Source organism: Conger conger, chromosome 7 (assembly GCF_963514075.1).
Source record: "Conger conger chromosome 7, fConCon1.1, whole genome shotgun sequence".
Lineage (NCBI taxonomy): Eukaryota > Metazoa > Chordata > Actinopteri > Anguilliformes > Congridae > Conger > Conger conger.
The window spans coordinates 13761629-13782288 of NC_083766.1; the positions used below are offsets into that span (position 1 = coordinate 13761629).

Here is a 20660-nt window from a genome sequence, read left to right on the forward strand (position 1 = left end):
TTTTTTTTTTCCTAAAATGTCAAAGAAAATTACACACTTAGAGAGTAATTCCAGATCAGTAATGATTAGGAAAGGAATAAGCTACATTTGGGTAACCTCTTTAATGCACAAAACAATGTAAAATACATGTTGCAAAATGCATACAAATAAACTGAAAAATGTACCAGCAAAAGAAAACCAATATTACATATTTAAATTACACAAATAGAATATCTTCATAAAAGAAACTGTTTTTTCTTTTTGGCTCAAAGATATCCATCACACAAAGCTAGAAATCCACTTAAGGCCTCTTAATATACAGTAAACGGAAAAATAAAAGATTCAAAGTGTTATTGTATCACTTAGCCTGATCGCCCAAGACCACTCACATGAAGCTAATTGGGTTGATCGGTTTTTCGGCTCAGAAGTAGACTTTGTTGGCCATGATTGAAGATGATTTCACAAGCTCAGAATAAGACTATGGTTCAATATATGTAATGACTAAGAAAACTGCCACATGTATAGTATTGTGCAAAAGTCTAAGGCACCCTAGATTCTTTAAATATTTATTTTTTATTTATTTATAATTAGAAGTTTTTTTCGGCATGTGTGACTAGAAAAGAGCAAATTTGAGATTTCCAAAATTAAACATTAGAGAATTTTTGTATTTTGTTAAATAAACACATTAAGTAATAGACCATAATTCAGATTTTTAAAAAAACAAAAAAACAACAAGGCTGTCTGGGATTACCTGGAGACCCAGAAGCAAATGAGACAGCAAAAGTCTGCAGAAGAACTGCAAGTCCTCTAATTTGCTTGGAACAACCTACCAGCCAATTTTCAAATAAAACTGTAGGACAGTTTACCTAAGAGAACTGAGGCAGTTTTAAAGGCGAAGTGGTATCACAATATTGATTCCTTTTTTAAACGTTTACTGCTGTACATTTTTTGATATTTGTACTTTAAATTTAATAACTTTTGAAAGCATTTTTTTGCACAGTACTGTACATGAAGATTAAATTGACACACCCATGCCAACTGTTAGAGATAAGTTACAGGTAGACTCATCTCATCCATTCACAGCCAACTGGTGAAAACAAATTGATTTAACTGAGGAGAACATATCCTGGTCACAAGTAAATGCCTTAACAGATGGGAGACCATTTCTCCAAATATAGAAAAACTATAATAGCATATCCTTATATCCTGCATGGCAGTAGACTTCTTACTTACTAGAAATTCCGTTGAGCCATCTGCTATATTTTGGCAATATGAGTGACTGTCGTGATACATACAAGATAAATGAGTTTCTCGACTACCAGTTTCAAAATTGAGCATACCATGGAACAGGTAAAAGAGACATTTACAAGAAAAATCATATGATCTTTGAAGTGGTCTTAATTAATCACAATAATAATGTCTGAAATGCAAAAGGATTGATGACATGGGCTTTCCAACAAAGGTACAACCGGCCATGTGTCAAAAAAATATCTTCCAAAAGAGGGCATAGCAACCATGACTACTGTCACTTTCAAGAACAAATATCCAGTATTTTACATCTCCAGCATTGCATTACAGTCAAAGAGGTACGATCAAGTAAGCAGACACAGGGAACGTTTCTAATCTAAGGTAAAATAGCAACATTAATACAGGTTGTCGCCGTTTTCACCACTCATTGGTCAGTCTAATGAAATTAATTATTTTGCGTGTCTGCGGGTTCTTTATTGTGAATATGGTGTATCTGAAAGTTCGTATTTTGAACAGGAAAATGTTTTTGTGGTCAGCCCATGTTTTTGCGGTTGCCGTAGCCTCTTCGGTGGGTATCTTTCCAGTTGTCCCAGTCGCGCGCTTTCTGCAAAGCCTCCTCATCATCATTCTCAATCTGTCGCTCTTTTTCTTCCTTCTCCCGCTCCTCACTGTCAATTTCAGCTGGAAGAGGGCAGAGGTGTTAAGGATACCCCACAATGGCTTTGACTGACACCAGGCTGTAAAAATCCTCCCTCTATGATATTACAGAATTTTGATGACCAATCTTTGTACTTGTGCTCGATTGCAAGTTAATAAGAACATCTGATAAACGGCAATGAAGTAAAAGTCACTGTACACCTGAAGCAGATTTAGCCTACCTGCACTGCGTGGAATTCCCTGATCAGGGAGTGCTCCATGCTTCCTGTGCTGGTCATACCAGTCATCCACTGTCATGGTTGGTAGGCTGGGATACCCAGCACCAAACACTCTAAAGATAATAGAAATTAAACATGTTAGCCTTCATATTATGATGTTTTTCTCTTACAGCCAATCAGAATGTTAGAATCCACTTGCATACCTAGCCTGAACAGCATCCTTAGTGAGAATGAATGGCTTCATTGGAGGCCTCTGCTGGAATTGCGATGGTTTGGTTGGATTCTAACCATTCACAAACGAAAAATGTTTTAGTAAGGGTGAGGAACAAAATCACAATCAGTGTATGATAGGGCCTACCCATTCCATACTGAAGACAAGAACCCCAGCCATCTTACATTTCAAACACAATTGTTAAGAATATATACCTGTTTAAATGCATCCATTCTCTTCAAAATTTCAATTTCCTGGTCAATGCTCTCAATTTCCTCCAAAGCAATGGTGACCCATTTTCTGATATTGAGGAGGTAGAAGTCGCGAACCATTTCATCCTCAGCTTTCCCACTTTCTACGATAGACCTGATTTCTGTTAGCTTGGCTTCTGTGTCTTTCTTCTGTTTATATCTGAGGGGGGAAATAATATGCTTGTGTATACAGATACAATAGAGCACTGCTGAAAAAATATATCAAATTGGGTTTCAACCACTGATCTTACACAACCTCTTTTTTTGGAATCTTCAATAATCAATTATGAATGTGAAGTTAATTTAACGGACTAGCATTTACCACAGGCTCCACAACCCAGAAGTGTCTGATGCATAATTATTGACTAGGCATTTAGGAGGGCTACGAAAGAGTGTGAGGCACAACGTAATGAAATAAACCTTTCGATTTTTGCTTGTCTCTGTGTTGCCATGGCAATCAAATCCGGAGGGTTGAAAGATGGCGCTGGGCCATTCCCATCTTCCTCTGGTGTGTTGGCAGAACTGTCGTTTGTTTTGGGAAGTTCAAATTTCATTATTCTGTAGTCTTTGCATCTTTTCAAGAAGTCCAAAAAGTAGACCCTTGCACTCTGGACCTGCTCCAGCCGCTTTGCCATATTCACTTGCTTCATAGTCAGGGCCCCAAGAAGTGCAGGTAACATCAGGTACTTCAGATCTGCAGTAGCAATTTCCTCCAGTTCTTCATTTTGACTGTCACGCACGTAAAGAAAGGACTTACGTTAACATATAGGTAAATAAGCCGTAACATGGCTAGATAGGTGTTTAAGCGGAATACATTTTGTAGATAAGTAATTAGGTCGCTAACTAGCCATCTATAAAACGCAGCATCACTGTAGCTATAGGTAACGTTAGCAATGTGGCTAAATCACACCTAACGGAATGTCAACTTAACGTTGGATGAAGACTGCAAAATAAACAGCCAAATAGTTAACAAACGTTTCTTAGCCTGTTGCTGACTGATATAATTATCGAGCAACGTTCTATCTCGGCCTATAGATCAGTTGGCTAGCTAAATAAGTGTTATGTATCCAGTACTGATAACGTTATCGTTACATATCTAGCCCAAGCCACCTTGCTAACGTTAGCTAGCTACCAGCTAACGTTATTTTAAATGTTGTTGCGAGCTAGCTGGCTGTACGCAACGACACGTTTGTAACGTTACGAACTGGGTAAAGTTTAAAAGAATTAATTGCGACACAAGTGTCCACTGTTGCTACTGACTGTGTTAGCTAGCTAGCTCATATTACCTGAATAAGTCGAGCTGGGTTACCATTCGCGTTGCTTCCTCTAACTGCATAATCCCACGCTTGACTTTAACCTGTATTTGGTTGGATCCAGTAGGTTCGTTTGTGCTGTCCACATCATCGAACAAATTCCATCCACGATCTAATAAATCGGAAAGTTTCGGTGATTCCGACTCAGACATTTGAGCCTCATTTGTACTTACAGCAGCTGCCATTTTACTACTTATTCCTTCGTGCTGTTGTTGACAATAAGACGTGACTACTCTCGGTCTCCGTAATTTCCGGCGATATATTTCCTGTATTCAGAATGTTTCACAAAAGTGGCTGATGGGAGAAGTAGTCCTAAATTTACGGAAAAAATAATAATAATAATAAACTCATTAGGAGCCTATTGATTCACCTCTGTGTTTGATTTAATCAGTTAAAAAGTTTTATGGAAATTTCTTGCTATAGCACAATAAGCACGATGTGAACATGGTACATCTATTCTTCATGCTTTTTCACACATGTAATTTACGTAAATCCCTGTAAACATTAAACAGCACATAATTAAGAAAAAAATAACAGCTTGTTAAAATTCTGGAATAGCAACTGGAGTTGGAACAAAAACCGGCATATGCAGGGGGTCCCCAGTACTGAACTTGAGAACCCCTGGTCTATGGGGCATGTGCAGGCTTGGTTAGTAAGATAGTTTGATGGGAGAACTTCTGCGAAATTATATAGCTGCTGCAAGGGCCAGAAGTCTTCCCTCCAAATAATCCCAGTGAAACTCATCCTACTAAACTGGCCATACTTGGTGAAGATAAATAAATATGCACACATCCAACTTCAACCATGACAACATGTCATTTTGCAACTGAGGACTATGTCAAACTACATCCATTAATGAATTAAACCTTTCAGAAACACATTTGTAAAATACCAGTGTCACATACAAAGTGCTGTATATAATCTTTATATAACCTAGCTTCTCTCATAACTGAAATATCAACCAGTGGTCATGTATCAAAGATACAACAAGATGGCACTGTTACTGCTCAAGGAGTTGCAGAGCAAAACAAAACTGGCAAGAGATGCTGGTCTAGGTCTACGTTGCATGTTCTTCAATCAATACCTGAATACTGAATTTTCTTGAACACGGATGGGGCTAATGCATTTTCTCTGCAACTACGTTATCAATTCTGGTCAAAGGCAGTCATACTTAGAATTAAATTTAACATTATCACTAACACTAACATTATCTTATTACTTGTAGTATGTGGATTTCCAAAAAGCTTGTTTTACCACCCACATACAAAATATGGAACCATTGTCGCAAAATAGGTTATACAGATTTAACCACGAGTTTAACGCTTTGAAACAGTACTATCAGCATAGTGATTAAAAATTGCCTCCTGAAGAAAGGAATGACTGCAAAAAACTTAATTAATAAGAAAGACCACTGGTGTATGTTTGGGACAATTCCCTTGCTGTGGGATGAAGCACCAAGAGTTTGGAGGCATTTGATTGAGCAGATAAGATGCTTTCATATACTTCCATATTTTTAAATGAAGGCATGTGAGCTAACACCTGTGGCAGCCATGCCTGTTTTTTGGGGAAGTATTTATTCTTATTTTAAAAATGTAAGACTTTGGTTGATTCCATTAAATCATTAATAAATGTTGGAAAATAAAGTTTGTCAATAATGCTATTATTTTTTAGTTTACAGTATTTTTGTGCACATTTATCAAGGGTGCCATTAATTCTGGAGCCCACTGTATGTCATCACACAGAATACACAGAAAGACACTTGCTTCGTCGACAATATTAGATATCAAAAACCTTAGAAAGTAATGTAGGGGATGTATAAAAACTTCCGCCACAGATGTTTCACTGTCTCAACTATGTCCTTCAGTAGGAGAAAAAGGCATTATCTGCTGAGTGGAACAAGAAGTTGAGGGGTTGGGAAACAATCTATTTCTAAGGGTACAATACAGGAATGTGGTAGTCATTCTTTGTCAACTAAAAACCTTTTTTTTCCAATAAAATGCCACAATAAAATGACCATCTATCAATGTTCTGTTGTTTGTACGATGTAGTAGGAGATTGAATGAGGAGTGCTGTGCCTGGGTTGTGTTTACTCACTTTTCCTCATGGGTAACTTGTAACCTGTAAACAGTGGAGGTCAGAAGAGAACAGAAAGTCTGTAAAGAGATGACTGACACAACGTTTGGTCTTCTGGTAAAACGTGTGTTACAAACAAAGCTAAAAGTGATCATGTTTGCATGCAGATCCATGGCATTGCCACCCAACTTTAAGACAATACTGGTTCTGATTCTGTATGTAGATGCATTTCAATGAATTTCAACTCATTTCCTGTTTTCTTGATCTGTAGAGGACATGTATTTTCCTCAATTCGTTCATTGTCCATTCTTCATGACATTCAACAAAATTAGGAAGGAACTTTTAAACCATTTGTAGCTATTTGTTCTGGAACACACCATTTCCATTGTTTTCCCATTTGGGATGTGAAGGTGGTAAGTTGCTGGTGAGCACCAATTTGTAACAATTGTTCAGATTGACTAGCTCTAAATCAGGTGAAAATAGCTTCTGGGGACTGAGGAATGGGGACCAAATTCCTGAGATAATTTGAGTGGTGAGTGGGGAACTCCAGACAGTGGAGGAACATCTAGGCTCCGCCACTTCATCATGAAGCTTCCAGAGAACCACTAACTCCCAGTGCAGTGCCGTCAACAACGGGCTTGCTTTTTATTGTGTGGGCACTGGAAAAGACAGAGCTAAAGTGCCTCTCTTTAAGCAAACTAGAACCTTTAATCTGGATACTGTGTCTCAGAGTAGGGAACATATAGGAGTGTTCTTGCCAGGTGCATTTGACTGTCTAAATGTAATATCAACAGATTAGTGTGAATTCTTCAATTATGATGCTCAACTCTTTACTGAACAAATCTCTAAAAGTATGTTTCTTTTACAATGCTGCTCATGCGGCACATCTCAGTTGCTGCTTTAGCCTGGAAGTCATGGGAAGAAGCTAATTCTAACAAAGGTCCTACATGATCTGTGGTATTTGAGTGTGTGAAAAGCCTACATCAAATAATCTTCTGTAAACACATCTGCAGGTTCATTGTACCCCTTAAGCCTGGCAGTAGACTCAACCAGTGGCTCAGGAAACAAATGAGTATTTTTGTGTCATTCGAGTGGAGACATCTACCAGCCCAGTTCCAACAGGTCCTGTCACACATCGGAGAGCAAGATCTCTCTTTTTCTCTCTTTAACAGTGATTTTTTTATTCTATTTAATACTCTACACTATTTAATTGCAACTTTCCACAAGTCATTGGATATTGTGATTCCATTCAAGTAAGCTTTTATTTGTATGAATCACCCTCATTTTGGAATGTTTTCTAATTAAACTCATTTCAAAATACAATGTTGGTACTGATTGACCTCTGCACGCACATCTGATTGGTCCAGGGCATCCTGAGAAGTTTTCACGATTCTTCATGTGAAATCCCTAGAGGTAGTGCCCTTCTTAAGGTAGCTGGAAGTGATCCGGAGAGGACAGGACTTCTGTACTATGGCATCACTAGGCCACCAGAGATGCTAGGAGACCAAATGATATGGGGGAAGGGACACCACACTGGGAGTTAAACAAAGCACACAATCACAATGTAACTATGAATTTACTGCACCGAGTTCTAACCATGATGGTGTGTTAGTTATAAAAATAAAATGCAAACATGTGTGTAGATGATAAGGACGAGTCTCTGGACCTGGTTGAAAACCTCATGCAAAACCACAGTGTTAGTCACTGCAATGCAAAAAAGGCTTAATTGTTTGATGCTAAAAATGAAAGAAACCAAATATATATATATTTCTTAATTCAAACTAGTGTGCCAGAGTTCTCATGCAGAGAGGACCTGTAGTTATCTCTGTAGGTACCATATGCCTTACATTTCAGATATATTCTAGAGGATAATCTCTGCAAACACAATGTGAATCAACATTCTGTGAAGTCTCTTTAAAGTTGGTGAACTGCAGTCTTAAATGAGACAAATACTCCTTTACCCAACCTAAGATTACTTATTCTCGATTTATCTTGGTGGTCACCCCAACATTCCTCTTGGCAGAGGCAGTTTATTATTTTTTTGTTGCTGAAAAAGGCAATGTGTGCGAGCACAAAGACTCTCATAAACAAGTGTCAAACTCTGAGATACTCAGTTACTCCAATGCTTTTTCGTTCAGGAAGGAGCCAAAGAACTTGAGTGTTGACAGTCTAGTTTGGTGTAGATTAATGGCACACAACATGTCAAGACCCTCATTTGAGGGTTTCATTACATTTTGAAGTGCTGCACATGGCTACACTGTGTAATCCCCTCACTCACCAAAAAAAGGATATATCGACATCAGTCCTTTCAGTATACTTTGATATGGTTATTATCCGAAAATAGTTTCTCAATGTGTCCATTATGTTCAAACTATACACACCTTCTCTGAGAAACAAGTGAGTCAAGCAGGCACGATTTACTGGACTCACCCACTAAAAAACATGAAAACCATTTATTTTCTATCTGTCCACTTTTGCCTTTTGGGAGGTCATTATGAGCTAAATGTTATGTTTACTCTTTGCTAAAGTGAGGACTGCTCCAAGACTATAAACACAGAAACTGAAAAAAAGATCTTAGCATTTAAGTGCAATTAATCTTAGTAGTTCTTGTTTGTGCTTTGTGCTTTCGCTAACTGAGCCTCTGGCCTTGGCAAGTCTAACCCAGAGCTAATGATTTTACACAGCTTGCTTTACACTTTTTCTGCATGTGAGATGTTGGTTGCTGAAAGGAGACAGTCATACCTCTAGTCCATTGAGACAGATGAAAATGACCTCATGCAATCTGCCTATTTAATTTAACATTATAATTGCAGCGTACATGACTCGGTTGTGTTGTGATTATTTAGAGTAACCTGTTTCTGTCTTTCAGTAAGTCTGTAATTTGGTTAAAAATTGTCCTTTTCCTTCTCCATTGTGCACTTGCTTGAGCAATAGGTAGTATGTAATAGGGATGATATTCCATTGCTGAAAAATGCAGATTGTAAAATCACCTTTTCGGCTTTTTACAGTTGGGAGAGCTAATGCCATTCTGGAGGGCCTGCTGGTTTCCGTGGCAGCCTTCCTAAGAGGGCTCTGCCCATGTAAACCAGGGATGTTTCAGTGAGCTTTGAGAGAAGGCAAATATTTACTTGTTTACATGGAAAAAAGAAGGGTTAATGGAGTTTAAACAGAAGTTACTGAAATTCCACTGGCTGCATATCAATTAAATATATCTTTGTCATATACCCTGGAAGCCAATATACTGTATATCGGGAACGATAAAAACCGGGACCAGGAAACCGCTGCAAGTGCAACAGCATCAAAAAAACCTGGATTGATTGTTTATCCCAGCAGCTGGCTCTGCCAGATTGTGTCTGATACTTTACATATAGGTACATCTAAATGTTTAGTGAATATTGACCTGATAATTAGAATCCAAATGTCGTTTCAAGGATTGCTGAACAAGCATATGAAGATGATCTGGGACAATTCATCCACTGAAATGTTTTGACGGTTCATGTATTGATAATCTACAAACTATGTCTGGACTGTAGCACAACTAAAATGATAAGAGGTGGTTCAGCTCATGCCATGGCAAGCGTTGGTGGGTCCAACTGGTCATCCAAATATCACATTTGCTGGAACAGCATGACTAATGTTTTTAACTGCTTTATATGCAAAGACAATTCATAAGCTGTCGTTCCATGTGACTATCCTGGGTAGGACAAGAGATTCAGTTTATAGCATAGGTCTAACTTCCTGTTTAAGTTGTTAATTAGCTATCACATTCCTGAAAATGGCAACAGTTGGTCTTCCTCTCGAGAGGGAAAGGATTGAACAGGATACCCTCCTATTGTCATGGAAGGCTTCCAAATAATTGAGTTGTTCATGGAAACAAAATTCAACTTAAATTCAGTCTGTTTTTAGCGGGAAACAAATTATTCTATATTTGCCAGTAGCTAAAAACTATGAGTTATCTTACCCAGTAGATCAAAATCCTGTCCTGGAGGCCTAATAACTGCAATTTTCACTCCAGTCCAGGAGGGCTGCAGTGTCTGCAGATTTAACAACAGGCCTAGAGGACAACAATAACTGCAGGTTGTTGTGGTTTCCTTTCAGTAAATACAGTCTGCAGAATCTGCATACAATCAATGATTTATATGAAGCATGTGCAGTCAGTGTCCAAAATCAAAACATACCAACAGACACTCTGGGCCTCCAGTAATTTGTGATCCCTACAGTATGGCAACTCATATACTGACACAGCTAATGTCTCAGAATATTTTAGTTTGTCTGCATATGTATGTGTGTGTGTGTGTGTGTGTGTGTGTGTGTGTGTGTATCTGTTGCACTTGTTAGAGTAACATGGGGGCCCAGTTATGGCCTCAGGCAAGTTATAAATGTATTGTAGTTAGATAAATACACAATGTCTTCTCGTGACGTCGTCAACCTTAATACCTGACATAAATGTTACATATGTTTGTCAGCCAATAAATCATCAAATGTCGACCAATGGTCTGGAAATCTTAGCAGAATTGTTTATTTAAATACATTTAAAAATGTAAAATAATGTTTCCTCCCCAGAGATGCATAGAATTCAACTCTAGATCTCGTATGGGTGGAAAGCCAACGATAGTCGACAGTGTGCAATGTATTTACTTTAAAAATGTACACACTACTTTTTTCTTGATGGACTATCCTGATTCATTTTGTACCCAACACCAGTAATGTTGGTACTTTGTCCTTTCCTGTACTGCTGCTGATGATTTATCCTTATATCCAGTAGCTGCTAGCAATTTGCCACAAACAGGCATGATGAAATCTCCATGTGTCTGATATGTTGGTGAAATATTGGGTCCAAGGATGATTTTGAAGAGAGAGGCATTAAACTGTTGTTATGCCCTTGCTCCTGTGTGTTAGTAACATTGTGAGTCATTTGTGTATGTGATTGTGTGGTTGGGGGTGGGGTGCAACATATATATATATATATATATATATATATATATATATATATATATATATATATATATATATATATATATATATTTTTTAGCTTTGTTTGAGTATATTACAGACCATTTAAGTTTTACCCGAAGGATTCTTTGCTTCTGCTTGTTTGGCAGTTGTATTTTTATTGTTTCCCTGCATGTGCTTCTTCCCTTTTCATTTTCTACCATTCATTTGAGCTGTTGAGATGCGTCAGAAGGGCTGCAGTTTCCCCATATGCATGTTGTTAGGGAGCATTTGTCTTCCCTATCCTTGTAGCTAACAGAGGAATTCCCCCATATTTACATTTCCCTCGAGGAGAAACTCAGAGCCTTCCTGTGTCGAAGAGCAATGGCAAAGTTACCCAGAAGCAGAGAGACCAATGCCAAAGTTTTCCAAAGCAAATGAAACAGAAGAGGGATCACTCCATCATGTTGATGAAAATCTTTTCCATAGGTCTGTGCGTTTAAGGTTGCATTCCGGAGAGGCCCATGACTGGAATGAGAAGTTGGGACTGTCTGGGAAGCAGCCTTGTGGAGTATAACAGGCTTTTAGATGCCCCACGATTACCAGTCAGACTCCAGTCTGCATAAGATCAGTTCATCTTTCACTTTTTTGGCTTGAAAGTGTACCTATACCCTATACCCACTTTTCATTTACTGAGCTAGAATAGACTGTTTACTATCATGTTTTGTAAGAATATATCATCATGTTTATCAGTTATATTACCCAAATTAACCACCTCTTTCTGAATTCTGCTTTATGTTATGCGACTAAAGACTCCCACATTAAAGGAGTATATTCAGTTCCCCCTAATAGTGCAAATCTAACCCCAGTCTAAATTTAAATAGAGTGTGCTTTTAAACTTTTAAAGTAGAAAGCACCTGTTTCTTTTGCAATGTGTTTCCTGGCTAAACTGGGTCCCAAATGGGTGAGAGAAGTAACCTATGGCTTGCAAATCTTTGGCCCCCCATTTGCATGTAAATGATTGGCATCAATGTGAAATTTTCTTGATGTCCATCAATCATAGTAGAAATGCACCAGGACAGTGCTCATCAATTGTACTCTCTGTTCCATGTTAATGTATTATCCATTGCTGTTTTTAACTAACTATGCTATGCCTTTTAACATTTCTATGCTAATATGTTATTCTTTATTTGTCTACTCTTGAACTAAAACCAACATCAGGTTTTGAAGTTTGAAGCTTTTTTATACATTCCGCAAGAACAGATTCCAGGCCCATCTTGGAAGCTGTCGGCTTCAGGAAGTTTCGGAATTTAGAAAAATTCATTAGGAAAGAGCAGGTTATACACTCATTTACATTTTGTTAGCTTTCATGCATACTTTCACAGACTTAATTGAATGAGGATGGATTGGAAGCAGACTTCAATAATATCCAGAATTAACCTGGGGGGATATTTCCTGCTGATTGTTACCTCTTCCACTATCTCTGCCCAAGAAAAGCCTGTTGAGTAGAAATATTTAGAATACTTCCTGAAGCATCTGTGAGCACAGATCATCACCTCCCAAGGTGAAGCAACTGTTTTTAAAGGACAGAATTTACAATTGAGACCTTTAATTATTACCTCTAGGCTCAATATTTCTCAGCAGTCAAATTAAATTTTAGTCGCCTCTACAGGTACCATGTATACCATTAATTGGATTTATTATTATTATTTATAGAATAATCTTTCAAAAGTATTCTGTCTTTTCCAAGAATTCTGCTTTTCCAAGAATTCTAATAGAATGCCTAGGATATGCCAAATCACAATTTTGCATTCTGCCTGACAGTTTTGTGGCTGTGTTTATTAGCTACATAAAGACTTTATTACAGTAACCTTTACAGCTAACATAACACAAGGCATTTACCCAGCAGCTTTAAACCAAAAGAATAAATAATTTGTCTGAACTTACACTCACTGTGAATTTTATATGAAAGGCAGAGAAAGAAGCATCTTGGTATAGTCATTAGAAAGGTACCTGCCCTTTGATTTAGTAACAATGGGTGAGATAAGGTTATATTGTGCATAGGCCATCTTCAAACAATCAGCAGAAAAGACTACTGGAAAAAATGTCCCTGATGTTTCTCTGTGAAGTCAGAATTTCCTTCTTATCTTGTTTATTATGTTGTGATGGGTTCCCTTATCATGAGGCATTTCATCTTAGAGATATGACATCTAAAGTTAACACGAAGATAAATTTATAGAAAGTGGAGACAGATGCCAGATATACCTTCTTTACCTTATCTCTGTTGATGCTGACACAGAGTTGCTTGTCTGCACGAAAAGGTAGATTTTCTTCACAATTGAATTACAATAAATTGTTGCATTTTCTCCAATGGTGGATTTTATTGCTTACAATTCTCTGAAAGTAAAGTGGTACTCCAAAAGCAAAATAATTTTGAACTTAAATATATATAATTCATATTCAAAAGTAACTCGAGTAATAGTATGATTTTTCAAAGGAACAATAATTCTGAATGTCTCATTATATAACCAAATATCTCAACTTGCTTACTGTTTATTAAGCAGAGAGAAATAGTTGTCTCTGTATTGCTTTTCTTCTCTTTAGTTAGTAAAAAAGAATAATTCAGTGGTTCAGATTACTCCAATTACTTTTTCAGTAGGACCTTTAATTATTAATTTACAGCATAAGTGGCTCATCAATTGCATCAAGTGCATAATCTTGCATCATCATGTTGTATTGGGCTGATTACAATGTTTGCCTTAAACTATTATCGACCGACAATGTCATTTTAAAACTTTGAAAACCTCTCAGCCCTTCTTTCTTGCCCATTCAATAGCCCTTCATGATTTATCTAATGAGAATGTCTGCAGTGAGATATGATATTAACTTCACACAGGCTTTTCATGGACCACCGATAAAACCAAAAGGGAAGACAAATTCAATGAAATGTTTTTTATTTAATGTGAACTTTTTTCTGCATATTTGGACATGGCTCAAAACACCAGTGTCTACTTCTAGTAACATTCTTTTTTTTTTTAACATATAAGGCATTTTAACACATTATATTTGTGGCTCATGTAGCAAAGGGAAATATATGTATTTTAAAGGCATTTTAAAGACATTTACCAATATGTAAGTGAGACAGCAAGGTAACCTGTTTAGCATTCATTGGCTGTTCTGAAAGCTGTAGCTGTGGACTTAAATGGCACTTCTTCAAAGATGCCCTGACTCAAGAGTTTTTCTTGACTTTTGTCTCTTTTCCTCAAGATGAAAAAGAATGTATGTGGGTGCAGTTGCCATACTGTATCATTGCAATGCAGTCATTGTCATGGCAGTTGTAGGACATGGATAATTCCTTACATTCCATACATTCCATTACCTAACCATCTTATTTCTGGTTAGGGTCGCAGGGGGTGCTGAGGCCAATCCCAGCATGCATTGGACAAGAGGCAGGGACACACCCTGGATACCCTACAGTCAATCAAAAGGGCATCCTGGATAATTATATGGCTAAAATTTGGGTTGCAGACATTCTGTTGATTCTCAATTGGCTGTATTAAAGGTGTATTAGAGGAAAAAATGGCTTTCTGTACCCATGCAGTGTAAGGGTATTTGAACGCTCATTCTCCCAGACAGCTTAGAAATGCATCACTGCTTTTTCATTCACTTATAAATGCTAAATCAATAAACTATTGCCAAGCACTTAACAATGACATGGTACCTAATAGTCCACAAATAAATTAGTTAGCTGACAAGACCTGGTATGATTTGTGATCTGTGTTAAGGAAGTTGGCATAACTGGATATGTAGAAGAGAGGAAATTAAATTTGTCCTATTCTGTTATTATAAGCCTAGTTAAAATAAAGTTTTCATGACTTTAATTTTAAGTGTTAATTTTTATACCCCACATTTTATATGAACCCAGAGGGTGAGAATGATAAACTATGATAACTAAGGAGAACACCAACATAACTCTAATAAGTTCAATAATGTCAGATACCTGGCCCAAAAGCCTGAGCAATGGTGCATTTTTGTTGCATGATTCCTAGCAATCTTTTAGACATGACTTTGTTTCTTGGCAGTCTAATAACAAGCAGAGAGTTATATATACTTAAGGATCACATCATACACAGTGCTCTCTATTGGCAGCCAAACTGCAAGTTCTCTGAATTAAGACTAAATACAGCACCATTTTGATTTTGTTCAACTGTCAGACAGACATTTTCTGTGCTTAACTGTAGTAGACCCTGTATGCCTTCCATGCTTTTGGGAAGTAATCACATTGTGAAATGTTTCACTTATATCTGCATTTCCTAGAGTAGCAGTTAAAAATAGTATCTTGACATATATTTCAGTCATAATAATTCTGTCAGTTTACTAGAAGCAAATAAATACTTTGCTTTCCTGCAACACTTGTTTATACTTTAGAACTTGTAATGTACATTGCAAAAGACCATACAAAACATTATATACGTGTTTATTAAAATAAATATACAATTACACTCTTTATAATAAATGGCAAATTGTTTACATGTAAATGAATAATTAGCTGGGTAGTAATTAGCAGGAGAAAACTAAACCAACAGTGTCATTGTCTTTCAGGAAACCAGCACTCTGCTGCAAACAAATAATTTTCAGTGCAGTGTATCTCTTATTTGGCAACTGTATATACAGTTTGAGATGGGAGTGCTTCATACAAAATTGAATAACAGTTATTCTTTTTGAAATCAGTAAAAGAGTAAGGATTAGAATTGTTTGTTTAACTGTGTTTAAGAAGCTCTCCATTTTCACTTAGAAATGTAAAAGCTGGCTGAGCAATTAGCATCTGCGGAGCGCTTGAATAATGTTTTTTGTGATTCACGCCATTGTGTACCATTCAGTCACTTCTCCATTCAACAAGGAACTTTTACCCCTTAAGCTTGCACTTCTATTGCTCCCAATCAATCATCTAAGCCCCTTTCTGCAACTATCACAGTCTTCTGACGAAGCTCAGATTGGTTTGGGGCTATAGGCCTCAGCTCAGCCCCAGGAATCAACTTTCAAGTAAGGTGTCTTAGGGCAAAGGATGACTTGAGATTATCTCCTTTTCTCTGAGTCTTCAACCGATGGCCTGGAAAAATCCCATCCTATTGTTCCTTTCCCTGAATAGGAACTGTGGAAGCTGTCTTCCTCCACTTGATGTTGAAAAAAAGTATAAAAGGTGAGCCAATTTAGTGCTTTCGTTCAGTCCTACTGCCCTGGGTGGATATTATTTGCAGACATATCTCTCCACGGTCCTTTCACACTTCTTGCAGGTGACGTAGCAGCACCAGTGGTATTTACACTGGCATCTCTCCACTATCCTTTCTGTGTATGCATTGTAGCCACGCCCACAGCACATCAGATTGCAGCTGTCACTGCCATTGGATGTTTTATTGCACTGCCTAGGGGCAAAAGAAAACATACCAATAAATGCCATGTAATATGTAGAACTGCAACGACACTGCAACTTAAATGTTAGGCATTTGTGACATTAGATAGTAAATTCCTTATGTTTTTATGAAATATATTAATGAAAGAAGAAAATGCAATTCTTAAACAATACACTACTGATTGTGTTTGGATTTCAGAATTAAATGACCTTCTGTAGCAGGATATAATACAATGAAAACTGAGCATTTGATTTGTATTCTCAAACATGATTAACAATAAATAATAAACATATTTAAAATATAAAAATGTGTCCCTGGTTATGGTATGCACTTTGTTGAACGTCGCTCTGGATAAGAGCGCCAGCCAAATGCCATTAATGTAATGTAATGTAAATAAATTAAATAATTGTAAATACCTGTCCTGTGTTCCAAATGATCCATGCCTCTCATTCTGTGTGCAGTAGTCAGGGGAGCTGACCAGGTAGACCAGCTCGCTATCTCTCACAGGTCTAACGTCCAGCTCTCTGGGAACCAGTTGCCTGCGGGTCCCCACGTGGCGGTGAATCACTTTGGTCGCGGCCAAATACTTTGACTTCAGGTCTGTCGCGATGTGATTAATATCATGTAGTCCTTTCCAGCATGTCTTGACTGAGCAAGATCCCGATACGCCATGGCACTTGCACTTCGTTTGCATGCCGTCAACGAGAGACTGAAGGGGAAGAGTAATTCGTTAGATGTTAATTCGATAGTAATTGTGCGATATATAGGCAATTAAATGGGGAAATATTGACATATAATCGAATGAGTTAAATACCTGTCTGCCAACAGCATTGTTGTGTAGATGCATCAGTCTGAATGACTGAGAGCCGGATCTACTGTTTTTCATAGGGGCATCAGAAAAAGCGGAGCCCATTTGAAGACCGTAGCGAAGGTTGTCACCGCAGCCTCCCCACCTGAAGTCTGGTCCCGCCTGCTCTGCCGGTGCAGGAGCGCAAGAGCAGCTTGGGAGCTCGCCAGACGCACAAGCTCGAGCAATAGAATGACTGACAACAGCGGCAGCCAGGGAGAACACAAATGCAGATTCTCGCGTACCTAGAATGAAAAATATATATATTACAAGATGCTTGTAGGCCATTGCGTGCTGCTGTTACTAGATTACAGAGATACAGTTTGACCATCTGGACAAATTATGTTCAAACAAGGCGTAAAACAGTTTAGAAATGAAGTTACCTTTCGACAAATCCGGGGTGAAATGCGGTGCATTGACAATCGATGAACAATTCCATCTCATGTCCGTGAAAGTGTTCTGGCACGTAACTTTGGTGAGTTTGGCTGCTTGGACAATGCTGTGCATCAGTTCCAGATTCCTCCGGCAAAGTTGGAGCTGATCAGGAACCAGACCTTCTAACAGTTTGCAGTGGTGGGTTTGGTTCCAGCCCACTGAGCTCCCATTCACCGTTAGCCCACTAGGAAAAAAGCAAACATTCAATTTACTATTACGCCGAATCCGATAGTCTCAAAATGTGGCTCTTATAATAAAGATGAAACATTCCAAAATAGAGAAACTAATGAAAAATAAAAAACAACAAAAGCATCATACTTACAGCCATTGGATACCTCCACAACAATACGTGCACGTAAGAAATGTCATGACAAATAAGTAATTCATTTTTGTTAGTTGTTGCAAAATCTCTCCACAGATTGGAAATTAAATTCTGAAGTTAAAAGTGATTGTTCTTAATGCAGTCAACAGTGTTGTAATCCAGACAGAAGTAACCAAGTGTAAATTGTATCCAAACGTCCTGGTCCTGTCTTCCTTTCTGGGAATATTTTGGGATGTCTGTGACTTGACCCCTTTATATCTCCTGGCTTTTCTAAGCCACGCCCATTTACCTCTAGGCTACACATGAATGATATGACATCCTTCTCTGGTCGTGTACTTGAATGAACCACATTCATGTTCGTGTAAATTTCCCCGCATCTAAAACATTATTTACCGTGTTACAAAGTATTATTTACCGTGTTATCAGACCATGAAATGAACAGCTTGTTTCTTGCAAAAAAAGGGTTGTAGGCTGTAAAAGTATTTGCCTATAAGGAAATGTATTGGTCTACATAATAATAATAATAATAATACAAATACTACTACTACTACTAGCTACTACATTACATTACATTATTGGCATTTGGCAGACGCTCTTATCCAGAGCGTCTGGATAAGAGCTACTACTACTACTACTACTAATAATAATAATAATAATAATAATAGCCTACATTTAAACACACTGCAAGTGCTAGCTTTTTATACGTCCGTGTTTAAATTGTTTATTTATGTCGATAATTTAGTATGGGCTTAAACCCTTATTTGGGGACCCAGAAAAAAATGTTAAATGGGTCAGGTTAGAGGTTCTAATGGCGAATATATTTAACCAACATAGCCGACACAAATTCCCCATAAATTTTAAAGTGGTCCCCAAATAATAAGTCAATGTCACTTAATTAATAAATATCGGTGTCTATGTGGCCCGCTCATTAAAATGTAACCTCGCATGTTAAAATACAGAATTTAACTGTTTAACATGTCCAGGACCAGCTGCGTGTTGACTGTAGTAGGCTAGAGAGGCCACTAACTTGTAAATGACGCCTCACAGTGCAGTGTAGCTACTCACTTGATTGGTGTGACTATGGAAAGTGTGACTATGGAAATAATATAGCATAGCCTACAGAGCAAATATATGTGTTTCCAAATCTTTATTTGCGTTTCCAAGTCTTTATTATCTAGCTGTAACATTTGTTTCTGTTGGCGCCTTCAAGCTAAAGAGCCTATGTAACTCCATGTAATGATCGCAAACATTCAATTGTTCGAAACTAGCCATATTATAATGGTGATTGATCGGTTGATCCCTGACATTTAGCAAAATAGTTTCTGATTAGCGCTCACCAACGCGCCTAGTAGCTTGAAAGAGACGCTTGCGTATGCTACGCAAAAATCGTAGAAACAATGTTACTTGACTCATGACAGGACTTGGGGGTGTATAACTTTAGCACTATTAGCTAACATCAACATTGCTGAACCATTCGTTAACCGCACGCATTTTATTATGTATTATATAAAATGTAAGTTTATCGACATTTTATATTACACTTACATTGGGTTTCATATTACCCTCCGTGACGACAGGACTATAGATTCATCAACATCCGCCTTAGACTAGTGGCTCGTTGGTCTAGGGGTATGATTCTCGCTTAGGGTGCGAGAGGTCCCGGGTTCAAATCCCGGACGAGCCCACTTTTTATGAAAATATATAAATGCATACCCGGCTACTTGTTATTTGATAGGAACTTCGACATTGATTACAATCATTTGAATTGTTTAATGACAAGGATGCACATATTGCGAGTTTACAGATTGAAGAAAACAGTACTTAGCCTGACCACAATCGAGCCAAAATTGCACTTTGAAATGGAACAATCCATTTTAAATCCAGCAATACATAATGTTGCAATCACTATAGCCTAGAATTATAATAATAATAAAAAACATTATACGTAATGTAGTTTAATACTAAGCTATAGCTAGCTACATCCAATTACAAATGCGATGGAAAGACTCTGGTCATATAGGCTGTGTAGGCTATGACAAGTAGGTCAATAAAATATTTGATCAGGAAACGTTTTCAACTTTTGTCACAGTAGCATGCTTCCGTCCAGCGAATACGCAGGTGCTACGTTTTAACACTTCCTGTGTTCTTTTGGACATTAAAATACACATAATCATTATAATTCATGAGAAACTGTGTTTTTCTCACTCACTTACTTGATCTCATCACTGTAGGCGTAACTATTCATACTCAACAGCCTGCGGTTCGCGGATTTGCACCGAAAGCTCAGAAGTGACCCATTCATTGTCTTTTGAAATGCGGAGTTTCCTGGGTAGGTTAACACGTCAATATTGCACCGCATTGCAAAGTCCTGGCAGGCTGTGAGTGGGCTACTTGAATGTCACCTCAACTGATTTAAACATGACGTTTTTGTATTTAAATTTTTATTTATTTATTTATGATACTACCCTACTTTAGATTTGAAACAAATAATCTGGCAGCGTTGAGGAAGATGAAAGAGTATAACCTATTCGTGTATTGCGTCTGTAACAACCGGACTGCAATATTGCATGCAAAAAGATTACTCGAATTAACAGATACTTAACGTTACCTGCAAATGACCCGCCTGAAATTAAAATTAAAGCCTAACCAACAGTAGCCCATTTAATAAACTACAGAATTTACAGAACCGTGAGATTTATTTGTCCCCAACTGCTGGCTGTGCTAATTTCACAAGTGGCACCTATAACTGCTGTTGTAATATGA

The 20660-nt window shown here is 37.7% G+C and overlaps 2 protein-coding genes and 1 non-coding gene across 3 annotated transcripts; 1 reads left to right on the top strand and 2 right to left on the bottom strand.

Moving 5' to 3' along the window:
- Window positions 1–82: 82 nt before the first annotated feature.
- On the bottom strand, window positions 83–4104 carry igbp1 (immunoglobulin (CD79A) binding protein 1). Its single transcript, XM_061248889.1, has 6 exons — window positions 3851–4104; window positions 2985–3293; window positions 2529–2724; window positions 2306–2385; window positions 2106–2215; window positions 83–1908 (listed from the first exon to the last, which is right to left on the bottom strand). Exons 1-6 carry the CDS (start codon window positions 4060–4062, stop codon window positions 1760–1762), a joined length of 1056 nt encoding a protein of 351 aa, XP_061104873.1. The 5' UTR covers window positions 4063–4104; the 3' UTR covers window positions 83–1759.
- Window positions 4105–15478: 11374 nt separating this feature from the next.
- Window positions 15479–20142, bottom strand: wnt11f2 (wnt 11, family member 2). Its single transcript, XM_061248018.1, has 5 exons — window positions 20111–20142; window positions 17524–17759; window positions 17108–17385; window positions 16710–17002; window positions 15479–16305 (listed from the first exon to the last, which is right to left on the bottom strand). The coding sequence occupies exons 1-5, from the start codon at window positions 20140–20142 to the stop codon at window positions 16131–16133; spliced, it is 1014 nt and encodes a 337-aa protein (XP_061104002.1). The 3' UTR covers window positions 15479–16130.
- trnap-agg (transfer RNA proline (anticodon AGG)) lies at window positions 19510–19581 on the top strand. Its single transcript has one exon. It is a non-coding gene; the product is annotated as a tRNA-Pro (tRNA).
- Window positions 20143–20660: the final 518 nt, after the last annotated feature.

What these genes read in the sequence shown, in the direction of transcription:
- igbp1 (XM_061248889.1), bottom strand. Translation starts at nt 4,062, where the DNA reads ATGGCAGCTGCTGTAAGTACAAATGAGGCTCAAATGTCTGAGTCGGAA. An exon ending in GAATGGATGCATTTAAACAG is followed by an intron (nt 2,386 to 2,528) that starts GTATATATTCTT and finishes GTGAATGGTTAG; the next exon opens with AATCCAACCAAACCATCGCA. An exon ending in GGGAATTCCACGCAGTGCAG is followed by an intron (nt 1,909 to 2,105) that starts GTAGGCTAAATC and finishes GCCCTCTTCCAG; the next exon opens with CTGAAATTGACAGTGAGGAG.
- wnt11f2 (XM_061248018.1), bottom strand. Translation starts at nt 20,142, where the DNA reads ATGAATAGTTACGCCTACAGTGATGAGATCAA. An exon ending in GCCTACAGTGATGAGATCAA is followed by an intron (nt 17,760 to 20,110) that starts GTAAGTGAGTGA and finishes CTTTTTTCCTAG; the next exon opens with TGGGCTAACGGTGAATGGGA. An exon ending in TCATTTGGAACACAGGACAG is followed by an intron (nt 16,306 to 16,709) that starts GTATTTACAATT and finishes TTTTGCCCCTAG; the next exon opens with GCAGTGCAATAAAACATCCA.